At 41.2% G+C, this 21264-nt stretch overlaps 1 protein-coding gene across 7 annotated transcripts in view; it reads right to left on the minus strand.

Moving 5' to 3' along the window:
* The window catches only part of fancc (FA complementation group C), a 183359-nt gene that overhangs the window by 81444 nt on the left and 80651 nt on the right, over positions 1 to 21264 (minus strand). For all 7 annotated transcript variants that reach the window (XM_072281638.1, XM_072281635.1, XM_072281639.1 and 4 more), the window contains exons 6-7: positions 14586 to 14650; positions 7769 to 7930 (exon numbers count right to left, since the gene is read on the minus strand). In XM_072281638.1, the coding sequence (XP_072137739.1) occupies positions 7769 to 7930; positions 14586 to 14650 (227 nt within the window). The remainder of the gene's footprint in view (positions 1 to 7768; positions 7931 to 14585; positions 14651 to 21264) is intronic.

A 21264-nucleotide genomic window follows, 5' to 3' on the forward strand; every position in this document is an offset into this window, starting at 1 on the left:
CATCAGGTAGAAGGTACAAGAGCCTCTGGACTCACACTAACAGGTTCAAGAACAGCTACGACCTATAAACTAGTCTGGTGACAGGGTGGCCCCAAAGTAGTATGTATCAGATGAAAAAGGACACACAAGGGCATGACTGATAGCATGGAAAGTCTAATAGACTAAACTATATTTACTTCAATGCAAGACACTCCAGGTAAGGCAGATAGATTTAGAGCACAGATCAGCACATGGAAATGTGACATTATAGGCATTATGGAAGTATAACTGAGAGATGGGCAAAATTGGCAGTTCACCATTGAAGGTGGTAATGTTTCTAGCATGACATAGGTGGCAGCAGTTGCAGTATTAATTAGGGAAAATATTAAGGCAATACTTGAAGAGGAATGTTCACCGAGGTCATATGGGAAGAACTTAGAAATAAAAACAGGGAAGTGGAACTACAATGGGATCACACTAAAGGCACCCCAATGATCAATGGGATTTAGAGGAGTGCTTATGTAGAGAAATTACTGATAAACATAAAAATAATAAGGTTGTAATTGTAGGTAATTTTAAGTTCTGTAACATTGATAGGATTGTCTTAATGCTAAAGGATTAGATGAGTCAAAATTTGTTAAGTATGCCCAAGAATGGTTTCACTCGTAACGTGTAGACAATACTACAAGGGAAGGGTCTAAGCCTGATCATCTATTAGGAAATGAGTACGTCATGGAGTCATAGAAAACTACAGCACAGAAACAAGCCCTTCGGCCCATCTAGCCTGTGCTGAACTATTAATCTGTTTAGTCCCATTGACCTGCACCCAGACCATACCCCTCCCATCCATGTACTTATCCAAATTTCTCTTAAATGTTGAAATTGAGCCCACATTCAACAACTTGCGCTGGCAGATTGTTCCACATTCTCACCACCTTCTGAGTAAAGAGGTTCCCCTCATGTTCCTCTGAAACATTTCACCTTTCACTCCTTACCCATAAACTCTCACCCAATTTCAGTGGAAAAAGCATGCTTGCATTTATCCTATCTATATCCCTCATAATTTTGTGTACTTCTATCAAACTACTACTACTACTACGTCAACTCAGGCTTAGGGAGCCGGCACTGGGCACGATGATGGACTCTCCACTTCTCCCTCTCCCTCATCAAAGCTCCCCTCAATCTTCGACATTCTAGCGAATAATGTCCTAACCTATTCAACTTTTCCCTATAACTCAGGTCTTGGCAACATCCTTGTAAATTTTCTCTGTGCTCTTTAATCTTATTTACATCTTTCCAATAGGTTAGTGATCAAAACTGTCACAATACTACAAATTAAGCCCCACCAATGTATTATACAATTTCAATATAACATCCCAACTCCTGTACCCAGTACATTGATTTATGAAGGCTAATGTGATAAAAAGCTTTCTTTACAACCTTATCTTCCCATGACACAACTTTCAAGGAATAATGCATCTCTATTCCCACATACTTCCATTCTACAGCACTCCTCAGTGTTCTACTGCTCACCGTGTAAGACTTACCCGGGGTTGTCCTCCCAAAGTGCAACACCTCACACTTGTCTGCATTAAATTCCATCTGCAACTTATTAGCCCACTTTTCCGGCTGGTTCAGATCCTGCTGCAAACCATGATAGTCATTCGCAATGTCCACTACACCCCCCATCTTGGTGTCATCTGCAAATTTGCTGATTCAGTTTACCGACTACATTATCATCCAGATCATTGAACGACGAACCAGCACCAATCCTCGTGGCACACCACTAGACACAGGCAAGCATCTACTACCACACTTTGGCTTCTCCTGCAAAGCCAATGTCCAATTCAATTTACTACCTCATCCTGAAAGCCAAGTGAATGAATATTCTTGACCAACCTCCCATGCGGGACTTTGTCAGAGGCTTTGCTAACGTCCACGTAAACAACATCCACTGCCTTGCCTTCATCCACATTTCTGGTAACTTTCTCAAAAAACTCTATAAGGTTGGTTAGATGTGACCCAACACGCACAAAGGAATGTTGACTATCCCTAATCAGTCCTTGTCTATCAAACACTTATATATCTAATCTCTTAGAATATCTTCCAATAACTTTCCCACTACTGATATCAGGCTCACCTGCCAATAATTTTCTGGCAGGCGTAGTCTTAGAACCTTTCTGAAAGAACAGAACGACATTAGCTATCCTCCAATCCTCTGGCATATCACCAGTGCTAAAGATGTTTTAAATATCACTGCTAGGGCTCCAACAATTTCTGCACTTACCTCACACAAGGTCCAAGGGAACATCTAATCAGGCCCTCGGAACTTATCCACTCTAATATGCCTCAAGGCTGCAAATACGCCCTCCTCTGTAATCTGTATAGAGTCCATGACCTTGCTGCTTTGTCTCACAACTCTAGGCACTGCATCTGTCTCCCGAGTAAATGCAGATGCAAAAAAATACATTTAAGATCTCTCCCATCTCTTTTGGCTCCATGCTCTGATCTTCCAGAGGACTGATTTTGTCCCTTGCTATCCTTTTGCTCTTAATATATCTGAAGCCCTGAGAATTCACCTTCATCTTGTCTACTAGAGCAACCTCGTGACTTCTTTTAGCCTTCCTGCTTTCCTTCTTAAGTATCTCTTGCATTTCTTATACTATATACACACCCTTATTCCTTCCTATCTGCCTATACCTGCTATGCACCTCATTTAATTCTTAACCAGGGCCTCAATATCTCTCGAAATTCAAGGTTTTCTAAACCTGTTATCCTTGCCTTTTATTCTGACAGGACCAGACAAACTCTGTACTCTCAAAATTTCACTTTTGAAGGCCTCCCACCTACCAAGTACACCCTTGCCAGAAAACAGCCTGTCCCAAACCACATTTGACAGATCCTTTCTGATACCATCAAAATTGCCCTTTCGCCAATTTAGAATCTCAACCCAAGAACCCGACCAGTCCTTTTCAATAATTGTCTTGAAACTAATGGCACTAGATGCGAAGTATTATCCTGCACAAACGTCTGTCACCTGTCTTGTCTCATTCCCTAATAGGAGATTTAGAATTGCACTCTTTCTAATTGGGACTTCTATGTACTGATTAAGGAAACTTCCCTGAACACATTTGACAAACTCTTTTCTACCCAGCCCTTTTACAATATGGGAGTCCCAGTCAATATGCGAAAAGTTAAAATCACCTACTAGCACAACCTGATGTTTCTTGCAACAGTCAGCGATCTCAAATTTGCTCCTCTAAAGCCTGTGGACCGTTGAGTAGTTTATAATATTATCGTGGTAATACTGTTCTTATTTGTTAGTTCTACCCATAAAGCCTCACTAGACTTGCATTTTCCTAGCACCCTTCCCACTCTTTCATGTCTAAAACAACAGAACCCCGGAACATTGAGCGACCAGTCCTGCCCCTCCTGCAACCAAGTCTCACCAATGGCTACAATGTCAAAATTTCATGTGCTGATCCATGCCCCAAACTCTCACGCCTTCCCTACAATACTCCTTGCATTCAAATATATGCAGCTCAGAACATTAGTCTCACTAGGCTTGACCTTTTGATATCCAACTTTGTGTGTAAGCTTAACAACATCCTTCCCCACAACCACTCCACTATGTCTACCAGAGCTCTGGTTCCCATCCCCCTGCCCCTCAGGTTTAAACGTCCCAGTGGAGCATTAGCAAACCTTTCCACTAGTTCACTTCCAGTTCAGGTGCAAACCATCCCTTCTGTACAGGTTCCACCTTCCCTGGAAGAGTGCCCAATGGTCTAAAAATCTGAAGCCCTCCCTCCCACACCATCTCCTTAGCCACGTGTTAAACTGTATGCCCTTCCTATTTCTGGCCTCACCTGCACATAGCATGGATAGCAATCCTGAAATAACAGCTTTGGAAGTCCTGTCCTTTAACTTAGCACCTATCTCCCTGAACTCACTTTGTAGGACTTTGTCATCCCTCCTACCCTTGTCATTGGCACCGATGTGGACCATGACCTCTGAATGCTCACCCTCCCACTTAGGAATGCTGTGGACTTGATCCAAGATATCTCTCACCCTGATACTCGGGAGGTAACATGCAATCCAGGAATCTTGTTCTCATCCACAAAGCCTCCCTTCTCCACCCCTAAACAATGACTCCCCTATCACCACAGCCCGTCTCTTCTCCCTCTTCCCTTCTGAGCTACAGAGCCAGACTCAGTGCAAGGTACTGCTGTAGCTTTCCTTCCTAAGTCATCTCCCCACCCAACAGTATCTAAAGTGGTATACCTGTTGTTGAGGAGAACGGCTAGTGGGGTATTCTGCACCTCCTTTCCCCCTCCTGACAGTCATCCACTTACATGTATCCTGCACCATGGGTGACTACCACTGTATGCCCTGTCTATCAACTCCTTACCCTCCTGCACTTATGGAGTTCATCCAATTCCAGCTCCAAATCCTTAAAACAGTCCAATAGAAGCTGCAGCTGGATGCACTTCTTGCAGGTATCGTCATCAGGGACACAAGAAATTTCCCTGCCTTCTCATATCCTGCAAGAGGAGCATTCCAGTATCCTAACTGGCATCCCCACTGCTCTAAGAAAAGGAAGAATCAATTACAAAAAAAATCTACCTATGGCCTATGTCTCTCCTCATTGAGCCAAAGCTTTAACTCCCCACTCTAACACTGGCCCACTCTGACAATGGCCACTCCAATTAAACCTAGCTTCTTTTTATTAGCTGTTGCCAAGTGCCTAATTATGTGCAATCCAATGTCTCCTCAGAAACTGTGCAGTCGACTGCCCCTGCTCACTTCTTTTAAACTCTCTCTCCCTCTACACAATACAATGTCTCCTCGAGAACTGTGGAATGCAAAATGTAAAAGGTTGATGTGTCGATGGGCCAGTAACCATAATTCTATTAGTTTCAAGATAGCCAGGAAAATAAATAGGGCAGATCCTCAAATTAGTTCTAAACTGGGGGAAGAATAATGTTGACACCATTAGACGGGGATTCTCAAAAGTTGATTGGGAGAGGATGTTTACATGTAAGGAGCATTTGGCAAGTGGGAGGCTTCTAAAAGTGAAATAAGAATAAGAAGAGTTCAGGGCCAGAATGTTCTTGTTAGAGTAAAGAGCAAAGCTGGCAAGATTACAAAGCTGTGATTGATGAAGGTTATTGTGGCTCTGGTCAGGAAAAGGGAGGCCTTTTCTAGATATGGGCAGGTTCCTTCAATGACACAAGGGACATAGGAGTACACTTAAGAAGGATATCCAACAGGCAAAGAGGGACCTTGAGATATCCCTGGCAGATAGGATAAAGGTGAATACTTAAAGATTCTATAAGTATATTAAGAGTAAAAAAGGTAGCTAAGAAGAGAATACATCCTTTAAGGTAATCAATATATGGAACTATGGGAAACAGTTGAAGTACTAAATGAATGCTATTCATCTGCATTTACTATGCGAAAGGACGTGGAAACTAGGGAATTCAGGGGAGGGAACAATAATAATCTGGAGCATATGAAGGAGTAGAAGTTGAAGGTCTTGAAACGCATAATGGCGAATAAATTCCCAGGGCCTGACCAGGTCGTCCTGGACTGGTATGGGGTGCAAAGGACAGATTCCTGGGGCACTAAGCAGAGATTTTTGAAACTTCCTTTGCCACAGGTAAGGTACTGAAGGCTAGAAATTTGCTGATGTTGTGCATTTGTCTAATATAGTGAGGATAATCCAATGAACTACAAACTGGTAAACTTCACATCAGTGGTGGGAAAATTACTGGAAGAGATTCTGAGAGAATGGATTTATTTGCATTTGGAAAGCAAGAAGTGATTAGTGATAGTCAGCATAGCTTTGTACATGGGAAATCATATCTCATAAATTTGATTGAGCTTTTTGAAGAGTTAACCAAGAGGATTCAGGAAAGTAGGGCAGTAGATATTACCTACATGCACTTTAGCAAGGCCTTTGACAAAGAACCTGCATGGTAGGCCAGACTGTTAGAACACATGGGATCCAGGGTGAGCTGGTTAATTAGATACAAAATTGTTTTTTTGGTAGAAAGCAGAGGGTGATTGTGGAGAGCTATCTACACATTGGTGGCTTGTAACCACAGGAATCAGTGCTGATTATATGCTAATAATTTATGCAACCTTCTCACCAGCCTCATATGCGAACTTAGCTTGATAGCTAATTCTGCTAACACTTACGTGACTCAGCAGTGTGAAGGCCACCTTTATAACAATATACATCTAGGGTCGGTATGGTTTTGAGTTCAATCAAACAGGAAAGTTGGGATGTTCAGATTAATGGACCCTCGATTTGAGCAATGCTGTGTAAACACTGCCCACAAGAATTACCGGTCACCAAGACATGACAAATCATACACCAGCATAAAATTATAAAAAAAAGTATATTTACCAATTTCAGCTTTATCAAACAGTTATTCAGAGAAAGAAAAAAAAGCAAAAGGGCCCATTCCAGTTAGACCAGTCTAAATGAGCACATAACCATTGCAGCTCATCTCTTCCAAAAGCTGGGTAAATTGTTACTTGTGGCACTGAATTCTCATCAGCAATCACCATTAGAGCTTCCCATCTTGGGCTCTTTCGTCTCATGAAGCACTCCTTGCAATCGCATCTTCCCACCGGATCAAATCCTATGGGCGCCTCCTCCAATCTTCTCTATACTGCATCTCCCGCCAAAAAACCAAGAACCCCATCACTGTCTGGCACTAATCTCTCTCTGCCCAGCTCCCTCTAAAACCTTCTCTCAATCCCACCATCCTGATCGGCTGACATTGCATTCCAAAGTTGAACGACAGGACCCCTTATCTTTAGCCAAAACCAAAACATTCTACCAGCAGGACCCACCGCTTTTACAGAAAACTAGTAATTGAAATACCTCACAGCAAAGCAGCAGAAAGCTTAGCCAGGGCATACATTTAAATGAGAATTTAAGTGGCACATTTATTAAGCTTGCTCATGATAACAAAATTGGTGGTAGAATAAAATTGTATAAGGTTTCAGTAGGATATTGATCAAATGGGAAAGTTGGTAAAGGAGTTCAACTGTTTAGAAAGTGCACAGGTTATCAATTACCAATTACAACCAAACCTTGCCTTATCACTTCTTATCTTACAACTCTCTGCAACCTAACTTGCCATTTCTTTGATTCAGGTGCGAAAGGATCATCTCTTCACCCCTCAAATGCTGCCTGAATAAGCTTCCTCCCATACCCCTTCCGCTCACCCTTCTGCTAGATCAAACTTTCCATTCTTTCCTCTTTTACTTATCTAAGCTTCCCCTTAAATAGATCAATGCATTTCATCCCAGCTATTTTGCCCAATACTAAAATCCACACTGTAACCACACAAGTGGCGCATGCAAGCTCGATTTCAATGTTTAAGAGAAACTTGGACAGCTACATGGACAGTAGGAATATTGGAGGCTACAGTCCCAGTTTCATCATGGACTAAATGGGCCGCATGTGCTGTACTTCCCTATAACTCTAATGATGAAAGACATTTTGCTTGGATTTTTTAAGTGATGCAGAGCCCTACTTTTTGATCATCTCGTAACGGAAAACATTTTTTCCTATACTTCCCCAATGAGTTCTTTTATGATCTCACCCTCTACTATCAAATCACCTTCAGTCAATCTCTTTCTGGAGTAAAGAACTGTTCAATTTTTATATGGGTAAATCCTTTTGCTACAGCTTCAGTTGTGGATTTAATGCCACCTCCGGACCAAATGACAAGACTTACAAGCACACTTTAACAACTTTAAATGTACTTACTGTAGAAGGCTATTGCTGACAGATTCTAGGAACTCTGTGCTGAGAGTTTCATCCAAGCCATCATTACAATTCAGAAGAGCCTCCACCAATGGAACAATCTCTGGTAAAGTGATAACAGGTAAACAGAGAATAGAAACATTCCTCCATCGTGCTGGTCGTAACCTATAAAAGACAACACCATTTATTTATTGAGACACAGCATGGAATAGGCCCTTCCAGCGCTTTGCGCCACGCCGCCCAGCAATCCCCCGATTTAATCCTAGCCTAATATTGGGACAATTTACAATAACCAATTAACCTACCAACCGGCACATCTTTGGGCTGTGGGGCGAAACCTGAGCACCCCGAGGAAACCCACGCAGTCACGAGGAGAACATACAAACTCCTTTCAGGCAGTGGTGGAAATTGAGTCTGGGTCGCTGGTACTGTAAAGCATTGTCCTAACCACTACGATACCGTGCCATGTCTTAAAGATAAATGGAAAAATAAGGAAATGTTTCTAATTTATAAAATAAATGAAAAAATCTGGAAATACACATCTGTCTATATCTGAAAAGAGGGAAGCTAAGTCCACTGGCAGTGACCTTGTGAGAACTCGGATATATTTGTTCAGATCCTTTATCGTTTAGTATGTTTTAAATCTAGGTACTTTTATCACTTTGCAGACACGAGGAAATATGCAGATGCTGGAAATTCAAGCAACACACACAAAAAAAATGCTGGTGAACGCAGCAGATCGGGCAGCATGTATAGGAAGAGGTACAGTCGACGTTTCGGGCCGGGACCCTTTGTCAGGTCTAACTGAAAGAAGAGATAGTAGTCCTGATGAAGGGTCCTGGCCCGAAACGTCGACTGTACCTCTTCCTATAGATGCTGCCTGACCTGCTGCGTTCACCAGCATTTTTCTTTGTATGTGTTACTTCTATCACTTTCTACCTTTATTTCAGAGTTTTGGCATAGTTCTATCTTTTAGCAAATACTTGTCAGACTTCAACTTGTCGCTAGCAGAGACGTATAGGTAGAATCCTAGGAGATAAAAAAATAACAACTGTCCAAATTTGTAATGTCCAGACATTGAGAAACAAGTCAAAGGAGTTGTAGTGTTCAAAATCCATCTGTAACTTTTATTACGTATGATAGCAATTTTAGGAAACTCAGTTAGCATCTAATCCAGATTTTAAAACGCACCTGCTTATGAATTTTAATATTTGTTTCCACCAAAGTAATGACGCTATTGATTTAAAATGCTGCTGATACAAGAATTAAAGTATGGATCCAATTTAAGTGTTGAATTTAATCCACTGAATGCATCAATTTTGTTTTCTTCACTAATTACCAATTCAACTGACTGGAAATATGTCAACCTTGAAGCACAGAATTAATTCATTCCAATCTATAGAAACCAATGTTGATTAGCTAAATCTGTGTCAAAATTACCAACAAACATAGCTCCAATCAGCCACATTATCTCCTATTGTTCTTCAACAGTGGCCCTTATGCTTCAAATAAGCAGATATCATTATAAACATATAAATATAATTGAACTAATTCCAATAACGTAACAGTAAGAAATCAGGAATAATTTATTTTAAGTCATTTTTAAGAAATTGTAAACAGACAGCACCCACTTTGTCCGATGTGTGCAAAGATGTAACTGGAGTCTTGGCTTATTATTATTTTCTGATATACAGCGGATTCCAGTTAATTGAGACAGTTACTTATTTGGGATAACTATTACGGAACAAACCTTAATTGGGAAAATAGCCAGGATTCCCTACATTTATTTGGGACAGTATACCACCTAATCAGGACACAAGAATTTTGCCAAACAGTTTCTAACTAGCATCAGTCGTGTGTACTTGCATGGCTGCTAGACACTACTCTGTGCTTACAGCAAAGATTTTAAGAAGTGTCAGTTGGGGGTGTTTGTGTTCAAAAAGCAGTGATTTTTGTCACTGAAAGTTAGTGAGAAATAAGCTATAAGACCAGTCAGAACGGTTTTGTTCACTGTGGTTTCAAGCATTCAAGCCTGGAGATGCTAAAATAACCAGGAGTGAAAATGAAATGATTTCACTGCTTCAACAAGTAGGGAACTACAGAGAATTTGAAGATATTGACAATCATCTTAAATGTTACAATGAAAATGAAGATTTGGAGGATGCAATCACCGAAAGCATTTTATGAAAGTCTATTATCTGCACTAGGTGTCTGTGCTGATTTTGATCATTTACAGTCAATCAAAAAACATGGTAGTGTACAATGGATGAATTCTTCCTTTGATAATTATTGGGAACTAATACACAATTATATCGTACTGTAGAAGTATTGGTAATGTTCTAATATGTTCCATATTTCACCTAAATACCTAATGTGTTATTCAGTTAAATAGTAGTTTGTCTTTTTTATACTGTTTTAGCTGTTTCTATGAAACTTCAGCTAATTGGGGCCAAAATATACTGGCACCAATTCACTGGAATCCACTGTATAACAATTACATCCTTGAAGAACATCAGCCAACAGTATTATGACTTTCTGTACTCACTCCTACTCTACTGCAAGGAAATCAGAATCTGTGTTTGGTGTGGGAAAACAAAGTTATGGTGCAATGGGTAGCAGGTATGGTGTCCATGTGATTTTCTAATGCTGTATCACAGTCCTCATGAGCAGAACAGTGATATAAATAATTGGAAAGATAAACCCTTACTATGATACTTACATTTTAAAAGTAGGGCAGCCCCTCCTAAACTAGTTCCATTGTCCATAAAAAAATTCCAAGTACCTGGCACCCTTCAATAGCAAACCTCCACCCACCCTCATAGAATTTCTCTGTGGTACAGGATCTCACAGAGACATGAACAATCGCCAAACAGAAGCTGTTGGAAATACTTAGAAGGTCAGGCTGCAGCTGAAAAGAGAAATAGAAGTAACTGTTTCCGGTTGGTAATGTGTTATCAGAGTAGGGAAAGGCTTGTATTAATTTCAGTTTACCAATCCAAGAAACTAAGTAGATTGCTCCAAAGCAAAGTATTTCTTGATCCTAGAAACCACATGAAATTTTCAATGGAAAAATCTTAAATCTGTATTGTTCAACGTATGTATGTGGCATAAATCAAGTTGTCAAGCCAGCAATGCTACTTGTTTGGCAGAAAGAAGTTTTTAAAATATACTGCCAAAAGATTTATGTCTCCTAATGTGGAGCCATTGGAAGTACTAAAATTATAGTTATTTTACTTTCCAATTGGCAAATTAAGCACTTTTCGAAAGTAGCCAGTTGTCACATTACCGTATTTTTTAAATGGGTGGGAGAGCTACAATTATGCAATGATTTTCCTGAAACACTGGAATGAAGCATTTCAGAGAATGCTCATGCACCATGTACTACTGATTTTGTAGTTGCTGCACGCTGTCCTGAACACCCATGGACGTAAATACTGGTCAGATCCTTATTCCTAAAATTAAACAGACTGTCTACAAATGAAATACCACTTCATATGGTTGCATCAAAACTTCCGAATACACTCAGAATTATACTTTGATATATTAACATACATATGTTCTATTCGGTCCATGTTAAGTTTAATTTTCTAGATCAGATAAAATTTTTAATGAATTGGTATAACTGGTAATGTAAGCCATTCTGAAGCATCTACATTAATACCAATCTTTCATTAAATCATTCATGATTATTAGCAATGTCTAGAAAAGTGATACCTCTTGATAAATGATACACAATTTAACATACCCACCAGAGACATACAAACATGAGTGCAGCGTGGTGAGTCTTCAACATTGACTCCAGGTCCCAAAAGTCTCATGATGTTAGATCAACTGTGGAAATTGGAACCTCCTCCTGATCATAATCTATCTTGCCATTGATCAAGCAGTACTCCCTTTTATTGAGGAACACTTTGAAAAAAACCCACTGTAAGTAGCAAGGACATATAACATACTCTAGAATTTCAGTGTCAAGGTCCATCATAGAGAGTGGCTTGATAGCACATTCACTAACCAAGCCAGCTAAGTCCTGACAGACAAAGTTACCAGACAGGGCCTGAAGCAGGTTGGAAGTGAATCAAGAATGAGTTTAACTGACTTGATCTTGACCTCATGAATCTGCTTGTGTCCATTATAACTGGCAGAAGTTACCATCACACAGTCCCTGCAGCAACAAAACTCCATTTTAGCACAGAAGACACATTCCTTTGTGATGTGTGGCTTTCCACCCATGTTAATTAAAACAAATGCGGCAATTCAAACTGGTTATCAACAAAGTGCTGTGGTGTACTTACACCAGTGGGAACGTGCAACCCCCTAATCTCATAGCGGGGCATAGCCCTCATTAGACCATTACCATTGAGTTCAAGTTCTAAGAGACCGAAGGGCACACCAGGAGCAGCGGCAGGCATACCTAAAAAAGAGATGCCAGCCTAGCAAAACTCTAACATAAGACTACCAGATATTCTTGAAGCTCTGCAGTCTTGTCAGATCTAGTTGTTAAAAGTGGTGTACAATTAATTAAAAGGACAAAACTCTAAGAATATTATCACCATTAACAATGCTGGAAAGTGCCTCCTGTGTTAAAATGGAGTTTTGTTGCTGCAAGGACTGTGTGTTGGTAACTTCTACTGGTTATACTGGCACAAGCAACTGGCACAGGTAGATTCATGGGCACGTGAGTGTCTGAGACAATGTTAAGGTTTTCACAATCACATTCAACAGAAGCACAAGCTTGATAATGCATCCCAGCTTGTTCCTGGGATGCCCAGTCAATTCAATCTACTCCACAAGATGTCAAGAAATGGCTGACAGTACAGGATACAGTAGGAGCTACTGTATGAGAACAATAGGAGTACCAAATGTGGTAGCTGTGTCTCTAACCAAGCTGCAGGAATATAATAATAACACTGCTATCTATTCGAGCAAGTGAAAAATTGACCGTATATATCCGAGTCACAAAAAACAGAAAAAAAATCTATCTAGTTATTACTAAAGTACCCTACTCTCGATCATCAGCAAAGTGATAGAAGGTACCCTGTGCAAGTTTAGGTTTCAACAAGTTTTATTGCAACCACAGACCACACTTGGACAAAAAAGATGAATTCCAAGGTAAGGCGAAAGTAAATACCCTTGGCAACAAGGCAGCATTTGGCCCACTGTGGCATCCATATACCCAGGTAAAACATATCAAAGGACATCAAAGGGAAATTCTGCCAAGAGCTGAAGTTGAATGTGGGAGTATTTTCACTAGAAGGAAGGAATACAGTGGTTTAAAAGATAATTGATCTGAACAAACAAAATCTGAGCAGTCCATGAATACGTCCTCGCTATTCCTCTTTTGCACTATCTATTGTAACATAGTGGTTTTTATGTCTTGTTCTGTACTGTATTGCTGCCACAAGATATATGTCAGTGATCATAAACCTGATTCTGATTCATCACCATCTTCTCAGGGAAATTAGAGATGGACAATAAATGTCAATCCTGGAAAAAATGAGGCTACTATGGATTCCTTTCTGAATCAGTATCTGGTGACTTCAATGGTTTGAAATGAAGTGGCAGCTAAAAAATATAAGAAATAATAATGAAGAAAAATAACTGTAGCATACAATCTGATTTAATAATATCTAACAAATCTATAATTTCGGTGGGCATAAACAAGCTGTGTTACAAAGTGACAAAAGGAAGATTGGCACTCATGAACCTGCATTGAAAGGTCTAATTGCAACCATAAATATGCAAAATAAGAACAAGTAGATGGAAATGGAAAGAAGACAATCAAAGTAAAAATATCTGAACTTTCTTCTTGTTTTGTACTTCCTTCGATTAAACTACTGAGCAGAATGATGGAGTGCTTCAATGTTGTTCTACACACCACATTATCATCTGAAATAAAATATTAATGTAAGGAACATTGAGAGAAATATGGAAACTATACAGTATATTTAAATACAAGATTAAATTAAAATAAACTTCATGGTTCTTTTTGCAAAAAAGTAATTCGTCTGCCACAATTGAAATCCTTAGAAAGTGTAAAAGAAAATACTCCTTGCTCTATGAAGAAATTTTAATCAATAGCAGTTACATTTAAATGATGCCCATTTGAGCAATATTCAACAGGGCACTGGAGTTACAGTATTTTCTGTGTACTTTTACTCACTTTAAAGTGAAGTAAAGGTACTTCAATTTAAACATCATCATAACCATATATATAATGAACCTAAACCTGCAGTAAGAACGCAAACCACAATATTTCATTACATGAATTTCTCCCTTTGTTAAGAGGGCAGAAAAAATTAACAAATGAAATAAAGCCCAATTTTGTAAATGTTTACATCAATCACCAATTATACTGTAAAGATTTGAATGATTTCACACCTTACTTCAAAGATGACTTGGAGTTTAGAAGAATGAGGGGAGACCTCATAGAAACATTTCGAATGTTGAAAGGCATGGACAGAGTGGATGTGGCAAAGTTGTTTCCCGTGATGGAGGAGTCTAGTATGAGAGGGCATGACTTAAGGATGGAAGGGCGCCCTTTCAGAACAGAAATGCGAAGAAATTTTTTTAGTCAGAGGGTGGTGAATCTATGGAATTTGTTGCCACAGGCAGCAATGGAGGCCAAGTCATTGGGTGTATTTAAGGCAGAGATTGATAGGTATCTGAGTAGCCAGGGCATCAAAGGTTATGGTGAGAAGGCAGGGGAGTGGGACTAAATGGAAGAATGGATCAGCTCACGATAAAAAGGTGGAGCAGACTCGATGGGCCGAATGGCCGACTTCTGCTCCTTTGTCTTATGGTCTTATGACATTTACTGTACCTAAATGATATGGAACTTCTGTCGCAGTGATGGTCTTGAAGCTGCTTCACTAGAGAAGTGACCACCTGGAAAAACGAAATAGAAAATCATACAATACGAAATAAAAACTTAAGTCCATTAATCTTAAGTTTGAATATTTCAAATGGTTTACTAATTTCTATTACTTTATATGAAGGAGGAGTAACTTGAGATCAGCCCTAGCTCTCAATGAGAAGGTCCTGTCCTCAAATTTTGAATTCCCTCTTTATTAAATGTTTTAATCCTTTAGTTATTTTGATGACTCAATTATATCATCCCATAACCTACTAAGATAAAGGGAATACAATATTACTCTCTATAAACTGTATTTAACCCTCTTTGCCTTGGTATTGTTCTGGTATATTGGCAGTGCATCGCTACAGAACCAAAACACAAGAGTGGGACTTTGAGGCTACTCAGGCAGACAAACCTGCTTAGTAGCTTGTAAAAATGACGTTACTGACAACATAGTAATTGAATAATAAGACACCAAATTACAATTAACTAAGTAAAGTAGGAATGCAGGATCAGATGATCTGTTGTAGCTGCACGATGTGGGAGCCAGTGGATCCTATTGTGGTTTCTGGTGACCACATCTACTGCACGTGTTGGTTGATTGAGGGATTTAGGCTCAAACTTGTTAATCTGGAAGCACTGAGTTTCAAACACAGCGACTCATCAGGGAGGGGGAGAGTTACCTGGATGCTGTGTTTTCGGAGATAGTCACACCCATTAGGTTAACTGCTTTAAATTCAGTCTGTGATCAAGGACAAGGGGATGTGACTGAAAGTGAGTCAGGTAAAGGAATCCAAGATGTAGTGCTGGAGAGGATGCTTAACCCTTGAGGTTCTTGCTCCTTGTGTGGGCAAGTAGGGGCTGTAGGAAGTACAAGCAATCTAACTGTAGCACCATGGTTCAGGGATCCATTCAAGAGAGGGGAGAGAAGAGAAATGTAGTTGTAATTAGGCATATGATGGACAAGGAAATATACACAATTCCCTTTTGTAGGGATCAAGAGTCCCAAAGGCTGTGTTACATGCCCCATCTGACCTGACGTGCAGAGGAATTTGGAAGGGGAAAGATCTAGTTGTTGTGGTCCATGTGGGTACCAATGATGTAGGAAAAGTAAGGAAGGCGGTTCTGCTGAGGGAGTTTGAGCAGCTGGGGACTAAATTAAAATGCAGAACGAAAAAGGTAATAATCTTAGCATTGTTAATTGGGACACGTGAAAATTAGCACAGGGTTAATAAGATCAGAGAGTTATGTGCGTGGCTCAGATTGGTGTGGGAGAAGTGGGATATTGGCACCAGTACTGGAGAAGCAGAGAGATGTTCCAATGGGACTGGCTCCATCTGAACTATGTTGGGACCAGGGTCCTGTGCTGAATTGCATAACTATTGCTGTGGATAGGCTTTAAACTAAATAATAGAGTGGTGCAGTGGGTGGGGGAGCAGATGGTTCAACACGTTGAAAAAGTATGGAAAAAGTAAAAGGGAAGGATAATACAGGCAAGATTACAGAAGTCTCCAGAATAAAAAGAGAGAAAATTTAGAAAGGTATAAGAATTTTACTGCAAGTAACATGAAAACACATTTGAGAAGATGGGTGGTGAATACATGACTGAAGATGTTATATCTGAATGCACAGAGTATTTGAAACAAGGCAGGTAAGCCTATAGCGCAGTTAGAAAATGGAAGATACAATGTTGCATTTTCCAGTCATGAGCCATATTCATCTGTCCTATTTCTGGTTTAGGAGGGAGACTAGTTGGCTTTTACCCTCCCTCCCAGACAAATGCTGCTGGAGTCAGAGCCTTAGTCGTTCTAGGGAGCAAGGAGTTGGTTGCTATCCTCTTGGTCTGATTGCTGCTGCCAGACCCTTCAAGACCTGCCTGTATCTGCCTTGTGTGAGGCTCACGTTGCAGCTTGCCGGGATATGTTTGAGGGTCGTCGGAATCGGGCACAGGGTACTGAACCATTCGTGGAGGGTTTTTTTTTGTGAGGGAAGCACATCATATGTAGCTCTGATGAGAAAGCTAATTCTGTTTGCTTCCATCTCTCATATGTCCTTCCAGTTGATTTCTTCCTCTTGGTGTTTTCCCACCACATCCATTGCCCCTGCTTAGTCAGGGAGACGGCCTTTGCATTTCTGTCTAACTCTTCTTGTCGCCATACTTCCTCGACAACCATCTTCCTTCGGTCTGGAGTTGTGGCCTTGTGCCAGGTGGGTCCATTTGCTGCCAGACCAAAGGTACCCTTGCTCTATTGGACTTGCCCCACAATGTCTCTATGCCTAAGGGCTGCTGGGTCCATTTCCACCCAGATGATAAGATCCATGCAGTTTTACTGATGGTCTTGTCAGGAGAGTCTTTCAATGTTACCTGTAGATGCACCTTAGAACCCTTGAATTCCTCTGTAAGGCCAGTGAAAGGTAGTTCAAGGACTCCTTTACCATAGAGGCTGATGTCACTGATACACCTTGGGACATGGAGCCACTTCTTTATGAGCAAAGTGATGGTTCGCTCGAGCTTCTTCACGGTTGTTAGTGGGACTTCATAGACAGTGAGTGGCCACATCACCCCGGGTAGGAGTCCAAACTGTCAGCACCAGAGCTTCAGTTTTCCAGACAGCATGGTCTTGTCGATATTATCCACGCTGTTGGCGATGTATTGCTTTAGTTGCTGCACCTGCTCTTTGTCCATGAGGCTGGTGTTGTACCATCTACCCAGGCTTTTGACAGGCTGTTCAGACACTGCTGGAACAGGGTCATCACCGATGAGGAACTTCATGTCTTTCAGCATTCCCTTGACTATGGAGATGCTTCGTGGCTTGCTGGGTTTGATTTTCATTCTGGCTCACTTAATGTGTTCCTGCAGCTTTCCAAGTAGTTGCTTGGTACGCTGCAGTAGTAGTCAGTGTTGTTATATCGTCCATGTACAGCCTAATGGGGGAAGACGAAGTCCAGCACTTGTTCATTTCTGCTGTTCCTTTTAATCCTCCAAAATTTTCATCAAGTTGTTGTTGATGGTTTCCAACTCTTTCATATCAGCAGCTTTAGGCCGCTTCACAAGTGATCTGTACCCTTTGATCTTTTTCCCCTTGGGAGGTGCTGGTGGTGGGGTAGGACCCTGTACTGGGGTCTCTGTGCTAACCTCCTCAGTGACAGGGGTGTGGATACTCTGTGAACTTTGGTTTGTGCCCGGTCGCTGTGCTTCACTCGACTTAGTTGATTGACTTCGCTGCAAGATGTGATCAATGCGAGGTCCCCTGTCCCTGCTCCCTCAAGCACCTTTTCCTCCCCTGATGGATCTTCCACCCCTTTTCTGATGTTACTTTCTACCACCCACAGATGCACACCCGACACTTGTGTCCCACTACTGCTGCTGGTGTTTTGGTGTCTCTTGTGCAGTGCTCTCTTTATTCATGGTAGATTCCATTCGTAGGCCCGTAGCCATGTTATCAGTCACTGAGCTATATTGCGCCCCTGCTCTCACAGGCTCTAGGGGTATCTTCCTTTGTTGCCTTTTCATAGCCGTTGGTGGTTGTCTCCAACATGCTGAGACAGCATTGAGGACTGCCGCCATGGGTATCTAGCCCATGACAGCCCCACTGGGGTCTATTCCCTCCTCTCAGCTGTCTTTCCATGCTGTCACATGGTCTTTCCCTTGTCGTCAGTTACCCTTTCACAGCAGTCTTTGGGAAGGTCCAGTTAATCAAAATCAAAACACACAGGATAAGATAGCTTGTGCCAATGGGTCGTAGGCATTTGCTTGAGACTGCCTTGACGTTGGGAGATGCACAGGGTTGGCACGCAGGGGTTTTCAAGTTGTTTCTCGATGTTTCGTCGGTTAGCCCACTACATCTCTGGAGGGCTCGACAATAACTTCTGGCATCCCAGAGTCACCCCCGTTGTGGCTTTCCACACTCTTGCTATCTTGGAGCCCAGGACAGTTCTTTTCGCTTGATGTAAAGCCAGTGACTGCTTCTTTCTGCTCCCTCTAATGTGGATCTGATGGTTTGCCGTAGAGTCTGATCATGGATCCCCAGCTCCTTCAGCAATTTGATGGTGGATGTGGCTATAGTTCCCCTACAACCCACTTCCACAAGACAAACATTGGTTTTCCAGCCCCATCGCTGAGCTTCAGCTGCTAGATCTGCATAGCGTAGCCTCTTGTGCTCACATGCTTCAGCCACTGAATCCTCACACGGGACTGTGAGTTCCACAATGTAGACAATCTGTAATGAATTGGACCAGAAAACCGAGTCGGGCCTAAGGTTGTGATAGCAATTTCCAGAGGAAAGGTGAGTTGTTTATCGACACCCACCAGCATTTTCCAGTCACAGGCCATGTTCAATTTGAGAAGCTGAAATCAGTGCATCAGTATTAGAGTTGAATAAAGAAAGACACTGGATCACTTCATCTCAAAGAAGAAGCAGCATTCTAAAGGGAGAATGAGGCAACTGTGGCTGAAAATAAAGTCAAAGCCAGCACGAAAGCAAAAGAGAGGGGATGTAATATTGCAAAATTGAGTGGGAAGCTAGGGAATTACGAAGATTTCAAAAACCAACAGAGGGCAACTGAAAGCCAATAAGGGGAGAAAAGATGGAATGTGAAACTAAGGTAGCCAATGATATAAAAAATAGAGGATACCAAAATTTTTTCCAAATATATAAGGTGTGAACAAAAGGCATTGGACCACTGAAAATTGAAAACCACTGGAGAAAACAGGAACAGAGAAATGGCAGCAAATTGAATACGTACTTTGCATCAGTCTTCATTCTGAAATTCGAGAGTCAGAAGGCATGAGTGAGTGTAGTTACTATTATTAAGGAGAAGTTGCTTGGGAAGCTGGAAGGTCTGAAGGATCATTCAAGAATCACCAGAGTCTGGAATGGTTCCAAAGGACTGGAAAATCACTCCACTCTTTGGAAGAGAGGGAGGCAGAAGACTGGAAATTATAGGCCAGTTAACCAGACTTCAGTGGTTGGTAAGGTTTTAGAGTCCATTATTAAGGATGAGATCTCGGGCATACTTGGAAGCATAGAAACATAGAACATAGACTATTGCTAATCATATTGTGCCTCTCCGAATGTTCATAAATCCTGCCTCTCAGGATCTTCTCCATCAACTTACCAACCAGTGAAGTAAGACTCACTGGTCTGTAGTTTCCTGAGCTATCTCTACTCCCTTTCTTGAATAAGGGAACAACACTTGCAACCCTCCAATCCTCCAGAACGTCTCCAGTCCCCATTAATGCTGCAAAGATCATTGCCAGAGGTTCAGCAATCTCCTTCTTCACCTCCCACACTAGCCTGGGGTATATCTCATCCAGTCCCGGTGACTTATCCAACTTGATGCTTTCCAAAAGCTCCAGCAATCCTTTTTCTTAATGTCTATATGCTCAAGCTTTTCAGTCCGCTGTAAGTCATCCCTACAATCACCAAGGTCCTTTTCCGTAGTGAATACTGAAGCAAGCAATTCATTAAGTACCTCCGCTATCTCCTCCTGTTCCATATACGCTTTTCCACTGTCATACTTGATTGGTCCTATTCTCTCAGGTTCTATCCTCTTGCTCTTCACATACTTGCAGAATGCCTTGGGGTTTTCCTTAATCCTGCTCGCCAAAGCCTTCTCATGGCCCCTTCTGGCTCTCCTAATTTCATTCTTAAGCTCCTTCCTGCTAGCCTTATAATTTTCTAGATCTCTATCATTACCTTATTTTTTGAACCTTTCATAAGCTTTTCTTTTCTTCTTGACTAGATTGTCAACAGCCTTTGTACACCATGGTTCCTGTACGCTATCATCCTTTCCCTGCCTTATTGTCTCACTGTCACATGGCACAGGCAATAATCTAATTATTATCCTTGTGGTCCTGCTTCTCAGCTTCTTTCCTAACTCCCTGTAGTCAGTTTTCAGGACCATACAAAATAGGCTGAACTCAGTATGGTTTCCTTAAGGGGAGAACTAGCCTGACAAATCTATTTTAATTCTTTGAGAAAGTAACAAACAGGATAGGCAAAGGAGAGTCAGTGGCTGTTGTTTATTTGGGATCTGTTTTTAGTTTATTTGAATTACAAGGTGCCACATGAGGCTGCTAAACAAAATAGGAGCCCATGGTAATACAGGAAAGGTACTAGTATGGACAGAAGATTGGCTGACTGGCAGAACACAAGGAGTGGGAATAAAGGGCGGGGCCTTCTACTTGGCTGCCGGGGACTAGTAGTGTTTTGCAGGTGTCAGTGTTGGGTCAATTACTTTTTAAGTTATATGTAGATGATACAAAGATGGGTGGTGGGGCAGATGGTCTGCAAAAGCACTTAAATAGGTGGGGGAATGGAAAAAGAAGTGGCAGATGGAATACCGCATAGGGAAGAACATGTTCACGTCCTTTGATAGAAGGAATAAAGGCATAGACTATTTTCTAAATGGAATGAGAATTCAGAAATCAGAAGTGCAAAAGGACTTGCAAGTCCTAGTTCAGGATTCCCTAAAGGTTAACTTGCAGGCTAAGTCAGTAGTAAGGATTTCGAGAGTACTTGGATAGACATGCAAGGATGTAATGCTGAGGCTTTATCAGACTAGATTTGGAATACTATGAGCAAATTTGGGTGCCATATCTAAGGATGGATGTGCTGATGTTGGAGACGATCCAGAGGAAGAA

Source organism: Mobula birostris, chromosome 17, assembly GCF_030028105.1.
Source record: "Mobula birostris isolate sMobBir1 chromosome 17, sMobBir1.hap1, whole genome shotgun sequence".
Taxonomy (NCBI): Eukaryota; Metazoa; Chordata; class Chondrichthyes; order Myliobatiformes; family Myliobatidae; genus Mobula; species Mobula birostris.